The following is an 18946-nucleotide window of genomic DNA, read 5'->3' on the forward strand; positions in this document are numbered from 1 at the left end:
TTTCTTTCAAACTTTGGTTAGTTCAACATATTAACTCTGGTCTTCCCACAAAGTTCTTCAGCTCTTGACTATTTTAAGCAGAACTTGTACCTTCTGAATTATTTCTGGGGCAAGGTATTTTAAACTACAAAACATTGCTAACCTGGCAGCTGCACCAAACTTCCTTCGAGATACACTCACAAGGATATTTCATTGGGAAAATTCAAGAAAGAGTGAACGACACAAAAACAAACAACAAAATATTGGAACCACAGTCACTTCCAGCAGGTTCCTATGGGACTGGAATACACTTTCCTTCTCATTGCTTGCTCCACAATACAGTCAGCAGACACAAATTTTTAGGTTTTTTAAGTCAGCATTTTGAGTTTCCAAACAAGTCGGTCTCTATGTAACTATGTACGTTTAATTAGCATAAACCAATCTAAGATCGGACCTTCAACCTTGTGTAAAATGTCATTCTGAAATTGGCTTCAGGTAACAGCTGATGGACATTTAGCATCAAATCACACTCCTACATTTCTGATGAAGGACATTATGAGAGTTTTCTTCCAAACTTTGAACTTAATGATTATTTAGGAATAAATAAATCATGATTATTTCTTTATTATGTTACATAATCACAAAACATTTCACCACCAACTACGTTAAAGTTCTGGGTAATGAAGCATTTCAATGAAGTTATACAGTTATGATTGATGGACTTGGCTGAACGACAAGTATGGAAACAAATTAAAAATGTGGGTAGGTAAATAGCTACAGCATGTATATAGCATGAGTTACCATTTTCCAGTATTGGTAACACCTGGGAACACTTAGAAAAATGTTTAAAGTATTTAAAATAATAACTCTATTTTTATTTATTATTTTTCTTGTGAAATAATCAAAAAATGACCCGCTGTAACAAGAGCTAAAAAACATTCAGAAAGTGACCTGGGCTGTGATTGGTCGACAGAAATCTGAGGCATCCCCTTTATCAAGCTAGGCCCCGCCCATTTCAAGGTGTCAGACAAAATTACACATATAATAAATACTTGAAACTGTTAGATATTTTTGCGCTAATTTAGGACCACTTTGTTAACAGCAGAATTTCATTAAACTATTTTCAAGGCCTTTAGCTAATTATTAATCAGTTGTAACAGTCTGACACAACATGGCCTTTGAAGGTGTTTTTCCCCACTCTTGCGTTGCCTGTTTGAAACCCTCAAACCCCAATACAACTACAACCTCTACCAGTATCTTCTATCTAGTCCTCCTCTGTTATCCCAAATTCTCATTATTTTTTCCTCCATCTCTCCTTCTCTTTTATTCCTTCCCTGCTTATCTTCATAGAGCAGATGTTCGTGAACCCCTCAATGGGATTATGGTGGCGTTTCTCGGAAATCAAAGGGAACAGACTGGGTTTTTGGGATTAGGTGTCCCCTTTACATAGCCAGCAGGAATATTCAGGTTCCCTGCTTCAATCCAACTCTCTCTCTCTCTTTTAGCAGCATGATAACAACCACACTGGCTCTGATGACAAATCCAAACCAACTCATCCTGACACACTAAAGCCTACATGTTTGCATCTGTCATCCTGTCACTGTCAAAACATTAGAGAACGATAATTGTCAGTTCCATACTTCACAGGGATTCGAAGTCTGCCAACTCTCAGTAGAACAAAAATGGTCTCTTCTACGTCATGCAACAGGGACCGGGTCATTTTATACCTAAAATATGCTGCCAAATTGGAGCTGTTATTAGTCATGGAGAGCTGGTCAGGAACTGCAGTGGATGACAAAGCACTATACTGTACTTGCTTAGTTCAATGAGCCATTTGGCAGCACTATGCTAGATAATGGCATCAAAACACCACTAAAGCCAAAGCAATGAAACAAGAGAGCAGAGTCGATGTCCTGTAGCTACAAAGGTAGAAGCACTCTGGAGAAAAGAGGTCCGTGTTCATCCAGTGTGAGTTCTGCTGCCTCACCTCTACTGTCAGCGTCGGTAATAAACGGTGAACATTCATTACAACTATGATGGAGATATACGATCCTATGAACGTGGAGTTTATGATGTGAGGCTGCATTCACAAAGGAATTTTGCTGTTTTAAGACGTAGCTGACCATCCAGCATGACATGAAATATTGGCACAGTTAAGGGCTTAGTGTACTTTTACCTGCTGAACCCCAAGCAGTTGTTCTTGTTTTTTTGCTTCCGTCAGATTTTTTTACTCACGGTGGGCTCATTTTTTACAGCAAAATACAGTCCTGCACCTCTATGGAAGCAGCACATCAGTGGGTAGAAGCAAAAAGAACTCTGAAATGTCTTCCATGCAGTAAAATAATGTCACTAAGCTACAAATCATAACTAAAAGGAAAGCTGGTTGAATACCTTTGATTATGTATTTTACAAAAAAAGAATAAACAGAAATCATCCTGCACAATGTTTTTCCAAGTGTCCACAGGCGTTACTAAAAAAAAAAACATGTAGCTCCAAAAACGACAGATATTTTACTTGTTACATTTCTTCCTTCTGTCTGTTCGGTTTATATACAGCCTGCAGTTCAGAAAAGTTCCAAAATTTTTATCACATCATCATCAATGGCTTTACAGCTGCACCATCGAACACAATTTTTTTTTGGTTTTTACCAATCTGGTTCATGTGAATGATTTATTTTGGCCCATTTTAATGGACACTTGCAATTATGTGACTTCCATGAAATATGATCTTAAACCTACATTTATTCACGTTTTTTGACAGAAAGGTACAACACAGGCGAGTAACTCAGGAACTGTTGACAAGTTAGAAATCTGACAATTCTTTCTGTTTGTACAGTTTGTGATTCTGACAAATTGTGACATTTTGCTGATTTCTGAAGATAATCTGCCATTCAATCCCACCAAAGGGTTTGGGGTTGCAGGGGGTTCATGCAAGTGCCTCAGAAACAAACTGGTCTGGCACATCTCCAACATCAGGGTTGGATGTGGGAGTGAGTTGTCTGAAATTCTTTTGGAACTTTTAGCAATTGGGATTAACAAATAACACCCTGTTTTTTTTTAACGAATGGACAGCAGTGTGAAGGTGAGGAAGTCAAGTGTAAACTGCTTGTTTAATCTCTTTTTTCTTTCTTTTTCAGTCACTTAGTTTGTGGGTACAAACGATTGCAGCACTAAGAATACCTTCCAGGAGAGACTGTCTGAAAATGAACATTGCTATCCTCATATTTACACCTTTCTCTAGTCTTGCTGCATTCAAATGCAGAACTACATCATCTGAAGCATAACATTGTCATAAGGAGTATAGAGGAAGATGTACAAAAGCAGAAAAGTCAATGAAGATTTCTTTAATCACTATTTGTGAACTTACTAAATCAAAGCAGCAGTAACTAATACTCTTCAGCAGCAATAACACCTCTACATAAATTTTTGATATCGACTTACAAAGTTAATACTGCCAGTTTCAGTGCTGCAATATCTCTGTGAGTGGGCACTGAAATGATTTGTAATATCATATTCCTACAGCCAGAGTTACCAGCTTTGTCATTTTCTATTATTATTATTTGGAGAAACCTAAGACTTTAAGGCTTCAAAGTTGTCTTTAGAAACTTTATTGGCAGACCGTTGCTCCTTTCCCTTTAACACATTGCCTAATCTTTCTCAGTAAATGTGCACTACTGACTCAGAGTGGCTGGATTCACCGACAGGACAGCAATACATTCAGTCAACCCGTCATGAGCCAGACAGAAGTGTAAATGATGTGGAAATATTTCTTTTGAATGAGACAAACACTGTTTACCACCGTTACTAAATTACTTCTTGTAACTGCACTGTTTAGTACGGCTTCATCAGATTTCACAAAATACAGCATTTATATGAGTTTATGTCGGTGTCATTTAAGTTTAGTTCATCATTTTTTCATCCCAAATTTTGAAAGGCTTCAGCTACATTTCACTGACAACTGTTGTCAAGACTTCAGGCAGTTAACCGGTGGAAATATCAACATTTTTAGCTGTTGCGTAGTCATGTCAGTGATTTGAACATTCCCTATGTTAGTCCATGTTGTGAAGTGAGTATAATTGGAGTGCTATTACTGCACCATTTGTTACTGTGAGTAGTGACAGCCTATCATTTCCTGTCACCACATCTGAACTAAAGAAAGCATAACACCTAACACAAGCTAGACCCTGTAATTCTCACTGCGTAGGGTGGGAAAAGAACTACGGACGCGCCAGTGACTCACCAGATCTTAAAGTCACTGATTAAACTCATCTCTCATTGTCTAAAAAACTCCACATATCAAAATGACCATTTACAGTTTTTTTTTTTTTTTTACTCCTGGAAACAAGGCATACATGCTCTAAAACAGCTCAGATGCAACTCTACACTGTTGTTGCTACTACAATGTGTGGATATTTGAAGTCCTCACCCCTGTCTCCACACACCCCTCCCCACTTATTACAGCTTCAGCTCACCAGCTCACCTATGAATCTGCTCAAACACTGCAAAACTACTCTACACTACACAATAGCAAACAGTAGTACAGAAGTATTTCTGTCATAAATGTTCAGACCAAAAGCTGTTTTGAAGTAGCCTAGCCGCGCTAGACAACCCACGGCAACGAATTTAATTCTCTGCCAGGGTGGGTCTAGTTACCCTCCATAAAGCTCGAGGCTGGATTCTCCTAAAACTGGCCGGACGAATCCCCATGAAGTGTCGAGTCAGAAGGCGGGCGTAACTAAGTGACGACAGAGGCGCGACGATTCTGACAGAAACAACCGGCACACAATGAACAGTTATCTTTTGACTCGGCTTTGGCCACAGCCCTTAAAGATTTGAAGCTAAAATTCAACTTGAAAGATAAACAAAGGACGGCACTGAAGTGTTTCATTGAGAAGAAAGACGTATTTGGACTTATGCCGACGGGATATGGCAAATCCTTAATATACCAGTTGGCTCCGCTGGTTGGGAAGCTAATGGGACTTAGCCACAATCTGCCGGCGCTCTAGGAACTCCGTCAGCCTATTCGTTGCACTGATTGGTTGTATACCTACCCAATTGCTGCAGAGTGATTTGAAAGACAACCTTTTAGCCCGCCTCCCTCCCTGTTGAGCGGCCCTAGACCCTTGTGCCTTCAGAACATGGGTCTAGCGCGGCTAGGCTAGTTTTGAAGAACACTGATGGTATGAAAAGCCAGCAGGTTGACAGGATTGGTTCCTCAATTTTGTTACATTTAAAACCCTGAACGTCCGAATCTGCGTTTTATGAAAGTCATTGGTACACTGAAGTTTCAAGGCCATGAAAAGTACAAAAAAAAAAAAAAAATGAAATAAAAACACCATACTGACATTTTAACAAGGGAATTAACACTTTTCGAATGTACCACAAATCCACCGATTCCAGCTGCACATTTATGAAACAGTAAAAATAACAACATGCACTCTATTTCTTTAGTCCCGGTGTTGTTTGCCTCAGTTTAGCCATCCTTTTTAATATATATTTCACAAATTCAATCTGTAATGAGATATACTAAAACAACCATAAATGTAAAAAAAAAAACACAAAAAACTATTTTTAAATTGTTATTTTGTTTAGTGTAACTCATCATTTTTAAAAGACAGATGAAAACGAACCACTTCACTGCTTCGTAACAAACTACATCTCTGCGACTGTTGACGCCATGGCTTTAAAATGAAGCCCTCTGTAGTTTTAGGGTCTTCTGGATGGTTGGTCATTCCAGTGTTACAATAAAATGGTTGAAAAGCAACATCTAGTGGGAATCAATGTGAATGTCATCGCTAACTCATTACTACTGTCAAAATGGAACGTAGTTAGTCTAGATTTCCAGCCGTGTGAGAGTGAAAGATAAATTTAGCAGCTTAAAGAGTCCTCACAAATTCTGAAAGGGACAGATGTCTTGAGTGGCAAAGTCAAGTGTAGTCAAAAACCTCACAGCAGGAAGGTGTTTGGTCTGAACCTGCTGATTGGCTGCTGCCTTTTTGTGTGGAGTCGAGTCGGCGTAGATTTTCTCTGGCTTCCTCTCACAGCTCAGAGTAGACTCAACATGTGAATGGTGAGTGTGAGTGTGCATGGTTGTTTGTCTCTGTGTGTTAGCCCAGTGAATGGATTGGTGACCTGTCCAAGTTGTACCCTGATTTTTGCCCAATGTCAGCTGGGACATCCTTCAGCCCCCCACAACATTGGTCAGGATTAAGTGGGTGTAGCTAATGGATGGATGCAAGTCAAACCTGCTTATAGACACTGCATTTATATGCTACATACACTGGTAGTGGAGCTGAAAAACTTTCATCAGTGAATACTCTGCTTCCGAACAAAGGTTATCCTCAAATGTCAAATTTCAATTTGACTTCAAAACATTCACATTATGCTTTTCCATTAAACAGCATTGTAAAAGGTGCAATGCTCTGTTCTTGGCATTTGAGATGGAAAAACCAGTGGATTTTATAGGGCAGCACAGGACACTGTGCCAGCAGTATTTGTAGGCTTTTAACCCCCAGTGTTTCAAAGCATAAATCCTCCAGCATCTTACCATGATGGTCTGTCCAGGTTTGACGACGTTCAGCTCAGCCAGGCTCTGCAGAATTTCACTGACCGCCTTCTCACACAGTGAAGCTCCAGCTGACGGATCTTCTCCTCCCGGTCTTCCTCCGTGTTTGCCGTCCTCGTCCTCCTCCCCTCGCTCTGCTCCCGTCAGTGTACGACCTGCAGAGAAACAATCGACAGGCAAAATCATCTCAGAGTTTACCTTTTGTGTAGAAGAAACTACACATCTCATAGGAACTGATTATTGCTCTGAAAGCCCTGAAACATCCAACTTAACAGCAGATCAGTGAAGAAGCATCTAACAAAGATGGTGTTAGTTCTTTTTAAGTAAGTCCTACATTACTGCTATTTTTGATGTACAGTTCTCTGACGGCAGACAGCGACTCCCTCACTGTGCAAATTACACTCATTACTTGTAACACTGCCAATCCCCTGCTTGTGTTGTAATCAGGTGAATCTTTCTCACTGCTACCCTCCATCCTGCATGTAATGTATGCAGCACAGGTCCTCAGATCCACTCTGCCTTCATGTTGTTCCTCAAATCTGTTCACATTTCAGAGAAACCAAACAAATGCATACTTGTTGTTTAATCAGGTCACTAAATTAATAAGCTAATGACGCCTAACGGTTTAATTTAGGCCATAAAGAGGCGTGTAATCACAGTAAAGAAGGGCAAAGTTAAGCTTTATTCAGGAGAGACACAAATGTCGAGCGGCCAAAGACACCCATAATGGCTCATGAGCACCATTTTCTCTAGTTGGATGCCATTAAACCTTTGCAGAGTAAGAAGAAACAATGAACTCTTGGTCTTGTTCCAGGTGTAAATAGACTACATCAATGCAGCTATTTCAGTGTGACTGATTATAATAGTTTCATTACAAAAGAATACAGAAAACACATACATTTTGGCAGTCGAGCAAGTTGGCAAAGTAGCTTAATGGCTGCATTTTAGTTTTGTGCTGTTTCTTATGTTTGATGTAAAAGCTGTTGGCTGAGGTTTATTACCTGACCGCTCAGACAAGCAGCAGGTGTTTGCGCATTGTTATACTAAATTTTACACATTAAGTGAGCCAAAAACAAAGGGGTCATTCCATATCATTTCAACCAGTGGTCCCCACCTGACCCTCTCAGATTTTGCTAAGTTTTTACATACATTTAGCACATTATATATGATGGGAAAATCCTAAATTTGGATGCTTTAGTGTCATTAGTTACAAAGTTATGGCCATTTGAAGTAGGTAGGGGTACCCTAAAATTGCGGCCAAAATTAAGACTTGAAATCTTCGAGCATTTTCAGACCTCTATAACTTCTGAACAACAAAAGATAGAGATAGCCTGAAATTTTCAGAATCATTTCACAGTGACCTATAGTCCTCAAAAATGTGAAAATATTTACTTTATATTTATAATTGCGTGTTGCAGAGAATGACAAAGTTGCGATTTTATCCATCACGAATTCCTAAACTGCTACATTTGGCCACCCATTACACAAAAACTAATCATCATATCCATTAGAAATTTTATGTGGTATAATTTGGCTATCTAAGGAGTGGATATATATAAAATGAAAGTGCTATGGTATGTAATGCATGAAATATGAACAGCTAAAAATCAAAAATATCTGTTCGACCTTCGGATAAAAAGGTCAACATTAAACATAGAAGGGTTTATAGAAGCAACTTGTGCTTGGTGTCAAAATTTAGGGAAATTCCTGTAATTTCACATGATGTCTTTTATTTTTTGATACCACCTATCCCACATGCTGATATTGACCTTAGTCTTAATTTTGGCGGCAATAATAGGGTACCCCTACCTACTTCAAATGACCATAACTTTGAAACGAATTACAATAAAGCATTCAAATTTTGGATTTTCCCATCATATATAATGTACTAAATGCATGTAAAAACTTAGCAAAATCTGAGAGGGTCTGGTGGGAAGTTTTCTTAAAATTGGTTGATTTCATACGGAATGACCCAAAGTTGGATTTCACGGTTAACAAAATGTCAACACAATGTGAAGGTTTCTATTAGGATTTTAGTCGTAAATACTATATTTAATATGTTGTAGCAATTGTGAACACCATTAAACATATAGTAGACTGACGAGTATGTTTGCGCAGGTGTGTCTAAATGTGCTCTGCAAAGGAGAGTCTGTGTAGAGCAGATAAGGTGAACCCTGTCAGGCCGTGCTCACCGTTGCTGCTGGGCTCCTCAGCTGACTTGTCGCTCTCTCCGTCCGCCTGTCCATCAGCATCCTGCTCTGCATGCTGCAGACTGAGCTTATGACACACCTCAAACGCCTGACCGACTGTCCGTACGATACGCATGGCCTGAGTCTGGACGGACAGAGAGACAAAAGGTCACAGACCAGGTGTAGAGCAGAAGGATTCAACAGTAAGGAGACATATTTGCATGTTTTCAGTCCACCAAGGAACACAGCAAGTCACTGATCTGCTCCTCCTGCCTGCTTTAACCCTCTGAGCCCCAGGTAGTATTTAGGAGTTTTATTTGCTCCCGTCACATTTTTATGCACTGCGGATTCATTTTTACACTGCAGTATAAAGTCCTGCACCTCTATGGAAGCAGCACAACTATAACTATATGTAAAGAGAGCACAAAGATGTTTTTGGGCAAAATAATACAGTTAGAAAGCCGTGAATACTAAAAAATATAAAACCCCGAAAGATCAACTACTTATTTATTTTAGAACAATTGAAAAAACAAATGGACTCAACACGTACAGCATCCTTCCAAGAGCCTACAGGTGGACTGCAAAATTCTGATGCTACATACTAAAAGTATTTTACTACTTCAATTTTAATTTATTTCCATACTTGTCTCTATCTGAGTAAACACAGCCTGCAGTTCAGCCAACTAGTTCCTGGATTTTTGTCATGTTGGTTTCAGCAGAGTCAATAAGGGCTTCCTGGTTGCAATAAGTAATTCGGAATTTTTAGTTTTTATCAGAACTGTAGCGCAAACAGTTTATTTCTGGCAAAATTTTAAAAGAGACGCAGAGAACATTGTGACCTTGTTGAAGTGCAGGGGGTCCTCGACTTATGTCAGAATTCCGTTTCTATGGCGCAGCATAACTCGATTTTCACCAGAAGTCGGAACTCACACACTGCGATGTATGTGGCGTGCAGCCAGCAAATGTAAACAAAGCCGTCCTCCTCATATAGCGCTGCGTGGCAACGTATTCGTCCAATCCACTCGCCAACTAGTTCCCAATCTCTCAAAGGCCGTACGTCAGAATGATGGAACTAAATTTTCTGAATAAATTTACAGGAGATGGTGATGTAACCATGATATGCCGTAGGTTGAAGACGTCGTAAACCGAGGACCTGGTGTATTAGAATTTTTAGCATAAGTTTGGTTAAGTTTTTTAAGCAGAATGCCACATCAAGGATTAGTAATTCAAGGACAAAAAATCTGTCAATTTGTTCTGTTTTTACAGTTTCTCGTTCTGATAAATGGTGTAGCTTCAGGTGATGAATTTTAAACCCTCCGGCAGGTTTTGGGGTTTAGAGGCTTCAGCGTAGTTAACATGTGAAATCTCCTGCTGATATATTTACATGGATTGAAAACATAGAGAGTCTCAGTAATCCTTCATACATGGTTGGATACCTGCTTGGATCAGAGACAATTAGCATCATGTTTGTGGTACGATTACAGCTGACTGATATGTAAACAACAGACATTTGAGCTAAGACAGCATTAAATTGCAAAAACCGCAGACACATAAAACAAGGTTAAAGTAAAGAGATGCTTGTGTGAAACATGCAGTTGTAATCCTTGTCCTCGAGTGCGTCTGTTCTGTATTCACTGCAGCCTGTAGGTCTGCTAAGCCACCGAATATTAACTAAAGCTGGCGGAAACTGGATCAAATTTAAAATCACAATCGATTAACTGAGCTGAGATAATCAGAAAGTTAACTAATATAAATAAAAGATAAAAATGAAAAACACAGAAAGCAAACAGCCACACTTTCAGTATTCAGCGGGCCACTTTTCATCAGGATTGTTATCTTTTTTACCTGGAAGGGAGACATATTTGCTCCTGTCCGTTTTATGCTAAGCTAAGCTAACTCTCAGCTGCCTGTAGCTTCATGTTTAGTATCTAGACATGAGTGATGTCCATCTTATCATCCAACCCTCAGAAGAAAAGCAACTACATGTATCAAACCATCACCATAGTCATCATCATCATCATCATAGTTTGAAGGTCAAACTCTACCTTCTTCTTTGATTTGAAGACGTTACATCTGAAGGAGTTACTGGAGCCATCTCTTGCAATATAGCTGAAGATCTTCAAGTCTTGGGAGTCATGAGAGACGTAGAAAATCCTGGAAAACATGACAGCAAATTTAAACGCTCCATTTCAAACCATTTCAAAATGACTCACCAGGTTCTTCACCCCTAATTAGGTATATAAATCTGAGAGAAACAACCATTCCAATGTGAATTAATTACAGTATATTGCTTTATATAAACACATCCTACTACACTGTTACACAATCGTGTTTTCTACTCTACAAACATGCTGTCCCGTCTGCTTCTGTCCTTGCCAGAAACCCTACACTACCACTCTCTGTGGTAAACTGGCAAAGCAAAGGGTCAAGGCTTCATCTCCATCTGTAGCTCCGCTGCTGTAAAATGTCCCCACTGGGAATCAGGCAAACAAATTATAGCCATCCACTGCTGACACACACGCTCACATGCACAGAAACACAAGCGAGGATAATTAGGTTTAACACACACAGTCCCTTGATGAAGCGTGGGCTTGCTAAATGAGATCCTCCCACAGATTTATTCATAATTTACAAACAGACGCACAAGTCTCTCAAGTGCACACAAGGCTGGTGCGCTGGATCTGACAGGTATTGCGATTTTGACACTTTACATTTAAATTGCTCTTAGTTGCTTTGCAGTGCATGTATCCATTCACGACTGGTTGAAGAGCATCAGCATGCAACCAGACAAGATGTTCGGATGCTGGAGCCTTAATGAACGCCTTTTCTTTAGTCACACATGAGAGACATTTTGTCAAACTTGAAACATAATTGCGCACTTGGTCTGCAAACACCCATTCACAAATACAATCTGAGAGAAAACTGCATACTTTCAACACATGCTCTACCACTTACATGCACAAGCTATAGATTATTCATTATGAAAGTAACTGCATTTGGCACATATAGCACATCCAACTCATTAGTTCTGTACAGTAAAGCCTATGTGGGGACCTGAGCACGCCTCGGCTTCATCCGCAGAGGCTGAGCTGAAGGATGTACATAATTTCCACTGAGAGGCATATGTTACGTATTATCTGCAGAACGCTCACAGTAATTACTTTGGGTAAAGCTAACGTGCACATGCAGACGAAAAAGGACACACTAGGCTGAATATCTGACAGTTTTATCCCCCGAGACAAGGAGCAAGGATGGTGAGATTTAATATGTATTTTAGATATGAAGAGGAGAGAGTTTGAGCAATGGAACCGACCTGTATATTGGATCGTGCATGATCAGCATTTTGCTCTCGTCCCACGTCCATTCTTTTCTCTGTGGATGAAACAAATGATCACCATTAGGCACACACGAAGAACTTACAGCTCTATTCTTACTTGTGTACTAATGGCGGAAATCTTCTGGAGACAGCCAAATATTTCACATTTTATTCATTTACCACTTGTGACTTACCTTCTGTTTCTTCCTCAGCATCACCTTGACCCCGTCCACAGACACCACAATGCTGACCTTCTTCTTCTTGATGTTCTTGGCCTTGAATTCATACTAAAAAGCACATAAAAAGAAGAAAATTCTATCAATTACGCATATTAACAGCGTCTTATATTTGTGTGTGAAAGTTGAAAGGGGTTAAAGTCATAAAACTGCAAAAGATGCCATAGATTGAAGGAACCACTACACTGCATGAAAGTAAGTTCAGCTTTTACATTGCAGGTCTGTGGCTTAACTGAGAGGATTAGCTTGCAGGTGATTATACATACACTACCGTTCAAAGGTTTGGGGTCATTTAGAAATGTTTTATTTTTGAAAGAAAAGCAGTTTTTTCCAATGAAGAAAACATTTAATTAATCAGAAATCCAGTCTAGACATTGTTAATGTGGTAAATGACTATTCTAGTTGGAAATCTACATTGTGTTAGCTAATGATGTTGAAAGGCTAATTGATGATTAGAAAACCCTTGTGTAATTATGTCAGAACATGAATAAAAGTGTGAGTTTTCATGAAAACATTAAACTGTCTGGGCAACACCAAACTTATGAACAGTAGTATACCTAAAAAAAACATGATAAATGAATCACAGTCACGCAAGAGTTCACAAACCACTCAGAAGAAAGGAAAATATGGTCTGTTCTTTGTCCACCCTATTTCTCCAAGACATAATAATTTAAAAACATAATTGTTTTGATCATTTTCTCATATTTCTTCAATAAAGAAGCTGAGAGTCTTCCTCTTATCTCAACTCCATCCCTGTTTAACATCCTAAAATGCTCTTTTCCCTGTCTCACTCCACTGATCTCTAATTGTCTGAAACAATCAGCTCTAGAGCCAACGGGAAGATCCAAAAGTGAACTTGATTGGTTTATAAATGAGCCTGAAGAATATACGAAATTTATCTCATCAATCAAAATCAAGCCTCGATGCTGAGTATTTTATCTGCTCTCGGAGTTCCTCAATGATTTGTCCCTGATCTCACTAAAAAACAGCAGGAATCTCTATTGGTCTGAGTTAGTGTGCTTTTTGAATATCTTTACAATCGTAAATTTGATTCCCTTCAGACTTAGCGGGTGTATTTTTGGTGACCTCAGGAAGTGAAACACTGAGTTATCTGGCTAAACAGTATCCAGTTTTGGGGTCTTTTATCAAAATTTAAGCACCGACAGTAACATCCACCTTAACTGATCCTATCCTGTCTGTGACAGTTTGCACTGCACTAGTTTTGCCAGTTTTCTGAGTAACTTGGTGGTTTTATTTAGCTGTGGTGGTGATGGTTTTGGTGGTACATCACAGCTGATTAAATGTTGCCAGTATGTTCAGCACATACTTTATATTTTCCCTTTCAGTGCACATCTGATGCTTTTCTCGCACTTGTCCTTTGCTCAAATTGAACAGGATGATTTGCCTTAGAACGGTTTATTCTTCTGCTCCATATTTGTCCAAATAAGAAGATGAATTATTTCTGATGAAAAAAAGAAAAGGCTACTGTGAGCAGCAGAATCTCACTCTGCTCAGGTATTTCACCAAAGAAAAGCTTTCTGTTTGACATCACCAACTAATCTGCAGAAATACTTTTGATTGGTAAATATTTGAGCTAGAAATATGGAAAATATTTAGTTAAATCCTTGTTTAAATATTTTAAATACAAATACACTCCCTTTAAGACAAAGAATAACAAGAAATCTTAACACTGACAAGGATGAAATCAGCAAAATTTTGTTAAGTTTTTATTAGAAATTTACCATTAAACCCATAATCATTTAACTAAATTGTTGCAGATTAATTCTCTTTAAACTAAGACATTTGACTGACTTCCTCTTTCACCTCAATGTACAAGCTTATGCTCTGATGTACAGTTACACTGCGCACACATACTCTTACATAGCACTTTAGCCTCTTTAGTGTAGGTAGATATCCTGCTTTGGCACAGTGACAGAAATGAGGGCGCAATCTATCAGCATTAAAACATGATCTGCAGTGCACTTTAATATATTAGCATTTTTAATAGCTTGACGGCACACAGTAAGAGTTCTGAACATTTTTACCCTACTAAAAATCCTCTTTGAAGCTCTCCAACCGGAGAGAAAGGACAGCGGCAAAGAGAAACCTGCCTCAGTTCACCTTGACTAAGGTTCAACAATCAGCCACAAAGATTTTGCATGTCCCAGGACATAAAAATGGATGCTGGACCAGATTGGGATCTGGGGAGTTTGAAGGTCTTGGGCTCTTTGTTGTGTTTCTTGAGCCATTCCTGACTAGTTCTTGCAATCATGTGCTGCAGAGGAGGGTGCTAAGATCTACAACAAAGCTAAGACCAAAGGTTCCCAGCAGAGCATTGTACTGCAACAAGAAGATCAATTCTAACTTCACCTGTCTGTAGTTTTAATGTTGTGGCTATTTGATAAAGGTTTTAAATACAGATCCAGAACAGTACAATTATGGCCACCCACAGCTGAGCCTCAGCTTCTCAGGACACAAAGCGGCCCGCTAAATTAAACAACATCATCTAAGTAAAAGGCCCAGGATGTGGGTTTGTCTCCATTCTGTTCACTGAGTGGTACACAACAGCTGCGTATGCACTGAGTGACGAACATGTTTCCACCTCGTCAGCTGGCCAAGCGCTCAGCTAAAGAAACTTAGCAAGTCTGACCTGTCAACTCAAATCAGCGTCCCCTTTAAACATGAAGCAGATTTCTACTCTTTCTAGCTAGTAGCTAGTGAAGCCTACAGTGGGAGAAGCGGGCCACAGTCAGCTCAGGCCACAGATTCAAGTGGCTGATTCTTGAGCCTTTGAGCTGGTTTCACACTGAGGCCTCCACAAGGTCAAATACAGCAGCTATGTGAGATGCCAGTCAGCAGCAGTGAAATATAGTCTTAACTGTTCAATACATGTTAAAACGAATAGCTCATTTTTGGGAAAAAAAAGCTAATTTGCTTTCTTGTGTGTTTAATAAGCAGATTGATATGAAACTCATGTCTATCTGTAAAATATGAAACTGCTGCTAGTAAGCAGTTAGTTTAGCTTAGCAATAAAAACTGAAAACAGGAGGAAGCCTGAGCTCATCTGCTCCATCTAAACAAAAAGCAGCCGAGCAGCACCTATAAAGCTCGCTAATCGGCATATTTTACTTTTTGCTAAATCTGAAAATAAACCAGAGTAAAATACAAAATTGTGCTTCTATGGCTTGAGATACATGGCTTTCAGGTGCATGTTATTTAGCTGATTTTGTTGCACCAGTTTAACTGCTAGTCTTTATGCCAAGCCAACTGCTAGTTGTCGGTTCATATTGATTGTACAGGTTTGAGCAACCCCATCTTCTAATTGTACTCAAAGCAAGAAAGCAAATAAGTGTATTTCCCACAATCTCTTACTATTCTAATAATTTACTTTACATGAACAATCCAAAAAATGGAATTGTGTGATTAGTTTATCTTAAATCATGAAAAAGCAGATGTTTTTGGTCACTTAGGCAGAATTGAAACAACTAATGAATGCAGCATTCATGTATTATCACCATTTCGGTTCATGAGCCTGATTTTAACTGTGCAAACACAATCACAAGTGCAGAGCGAGCGGTCTCGGGTGTTCAGACTGTGTGGGCGTTTCCGAATGCGCCTGCTATTTTGGTTCACGTAGGTGCAGCAGCGTGAAGTGCATGTGGGTGAACCAAAGTGGAATATAAATTCAACAGTAATTAATTAATTCACTTGTAGTCAATTAAATGGCTGGTTTCATCGCTCTGAAACAGCTTTGCTATTAACAGTTCAACAAATGGAAAGACTCCTCTCCAGCAAATTATTTTCTTGTCTGGATGGTGCAGAACACAAAAACCTGAACACACAACACATCACATATGAAGCAATGGACAGATGTGGGGGTTGTATCTGACTTGTGCAATAATGACGAAATAAATAAATCAAGGCTGAAGAACCTGTTTATGTGCGGTAATCTAAACAATTTTATCTGTCATTAATGGTGACATCAAAATGAAATATACATGGAGAAAGAATAGCACCACAACACATTTAAGGAATAAAATTTGAAATGTTACTTTTGCTAAAGACGAAGTTGAAAAATAGGCAGTAATTGATTGATTTGCCATTGTAATCCAAACAAAAGGATGTGTTGCTTAATAGCAACCTGGTGTTACACATTATTTGACAAAGGTAAACAACACGATTGACCTTTCCCTTTTTGTGCCTCCACTATCACCTGTGAACTTTTTGCTTGGCAGCAGAATACCTCAAAGAGATGCAAAGCAAAATTCAAGGTTAGGATATTTGGAAGTGCTGCTTATGGTGGCTGCTGCATTACTACAAAAACAGAACCTGATACTGCAAACTTAATGAACTGATGGAGTTGTGTTTGTGTTCACCTGATGAATTCAAGTCAAATATTTATTCATCTTTTAGCCCCATTTTTGGACTCCATCAACTGTTTTGGTCTTTAAAGCAATAAAATGAACATAAATGACTTTATTGATGACTAAAATGCAATCCGCTCATAGGAACACCTCTCACAGAAAACACCCCATGCAGATAAAAGGATTTGCTTTTCACTTGGGTGAATCTGACATTAAATCACTTTATTTCACTCCTTTTCAAGGCAAATTTTGGTCACACGAGTTGCTGTGCTGCAGTAACTGAGTGGAGACGAGAGGCCTCTCTGTGCACGGCCACCTAACTAGCTGAGCATGTAGTGGCTTTTGTAGAGCTTCTGAAACCTCTGAAAAAATATAATCACTATTTTTAACATTATTCTTATCATTCTGATTACAAATATTGATTATAGCCACGGTTCAGTAGTAATAAACAGGCCACAAGCCCAAGCATGGACTCATTTATGCCACATTCTCTTTCCTGTTTCAAGTACAATTGTCAGTCTTGTGTTCATAAAAAAGTTTAGACTTTTGTTTTTTCAAATCTGCTGCCGACAAAGTAGGCGGCACTTCCCACTGAAGCTGGCAGAGTTTCCCAGAACACAATGAGTGTCCAGTCATTTACCAGCACAGTCTGCCAAAAATTGTAATATACGGTATAGCAAAAGTGAATGGTCTTCAGCCAACTGAGCAAGTAACAAAAAGGAGGAGAGAAGAGAATTAGAGTGCAAAGTAAATGCCAGCATAGAGACAATGAAGGGTAGGAGGACTGTAAAATAGGATAGAGAGGATGGTAGCAGAGGTGAAGAGATGAGAGGAGACAGAAGGAGGTGAAGAAGAAGTAGCTGTCTTTATATAAGGACCTCCTGGAAACTGTGACCTTTTAATCCAGCTAAACAATGCTGCCATCGAACAATTAACTGAGTGTTAAAGAGTCAAGACCTACCAGATGACTATGAGATTCTTTGGGTTCTATTTGTCTGAAGTGGAGCCAGGATATGTCCACACTGTTTATAAAAGTCTGCGCAGACTGACGGTAAATAATTGTCATGACTTTAATGAAGTAATTTTTGTCACTCATTTCCATGTTGTACTTTTCTTTCATTAAAATTTCCTGCTCATGAAAATGCCCTGCTCTCCCTGCCCTGGATCCATGGTGATTAAAGTTTCAGTCTCTAATTATACAGAACTGAGTCCTGAGAGAGCTGATTAAATAGAGAATAGGTTTGGAGAGGGAGAAAAAGGAAACCCATCGGTGAGACAGAGAGAGACGTCAGGCCATGGTTTAAAGAGCAGGAACGGAAACAAGATCAAGCTGCAAAGTAAAGTGGTGTGGCGGTGAGATGAAAGGAAAGAGTCCAAATGTGAAACAGGTGTTGAAATAAATTTGTCTCTATGGCAGTATTCTTATGAACCTTGTGCAAAACCCAGCCGAGAATCTGGTTTGTTCTTTGTAGCTCAGACTGAGATGAAGTCATTCAAAGAAAGGTGACTGAGCCGTACAATGATTTTGAGGATCAACCTGCCAGAAAAGAGATAAAGGTTCAGTGGCAACATCAATCTAGTAATGAGCATGAGTGCAAAAAACAAGACTACAACAATGTAGGTGGGATAGCAGGTGTAATGTTTACCGTGTTCACAGTCATAGTGCAGCCTGCTGATATAACACAACTCAGGCTGAAGCTGGTGTTTGGTTCTAAAACAGAACTTCACAAACTGAAATTTTAATCTGATGTTGGCACGGAATTAAAAATGAAGAGACCACCAGAGTTAATATAATTCATTCTGAACATGAACAAGAATTTGTGTACCAAATTTGATGGAAATGAGTCAAAACCGCATGTGAATCGCTTAGTTCATTCAGACACAGGAAATCATCCTCAGAGAAGCACAAATGTACAAACCTTTGTGCCAAAACCTGCTGCTGCACAATGGACCAAATATTAATCACAACCATGGCTTCTCACAATTAAATTAACATGACTGACTGCAATATTGATGTTGAAAATGCACTCCACTCATAGAAACTCCATTAATAGCAAACAGTTCGTGTAGATACAGTCACTTGCTTGAATCTGAGTGAATCTGGCATCACAGCGCCTTTTGTGTCACTCTTTTCTGAGTTAATTTTTCTTCACACAGCTGTTTAAGTGGCTGTGCTGTGGTAACTAAGTGGAGACTAGAGGCTTCTCAGTGCACAGCCGTGTAGCTAGCATCTGTAGCTTGCATGTGAGGAATTTACAGAACATTGGTAAAGTGCACTGTCAGTTGATAAAATGTTCA

General features: G+C 39.2%; 1 protein-coding gene across 2 annotated transcripts in view; it reads right to left on the minus strand.

The window, feature by feature from the left end:
* si:dkey-34e4.1 (carboxyl-terminal PDZ ligand of neuronal nitric oxide synthase protein) overlaps positions 1–18946 on the minus strand; it is a 69188-nt gene that overhangs the window by 24424 nt on the left and 25818 nt on the right. For both annotated transcript variants that reach the window (XR_007937411.1, XM_022219417.2), the window contains exons 3-7: positions 12243–12335; positions 12046–12104; positions 10778–10886; positions 8736–8877; positions 6526–6698 (exon numbers count right to left, since the gene is read on the minus strand). Coding sequence is in view for 1 of the 2 variants with exons in the window: in XM_022219417.2 (XP_022075109.2) it covers positions 6526–6698; positions 8736–8877; positions 10778–10886; positions 12046–12104; positions 12243–12335 (576 nt within the window). In the remaining variant the exon portion in view is untranslated. The remainder of the gene's footprint in view (positions 1–6525; positions 6699–8735; positions 8878–10777; positions 10887–12045; positions 12105–12242; positions 12336–18946) is intronic.

This window comes from Acanthochromis polyacanthus, chromosome 18, assembly GCF_021347895.1.
Source record: "Acanthochromis polyacanthus isolate Apoly-LR-REF ecotype Palm Island chromosome 18, KAUST_Apoly_ChrSc, whole genome shotgun sequence".
NCBI classification, from domain to species: Eukaryota; Metazoa; Chordata; class Actinopteri; family Pomacentridae; genus Acanthochromis; species Acanthochromis polyacanthus.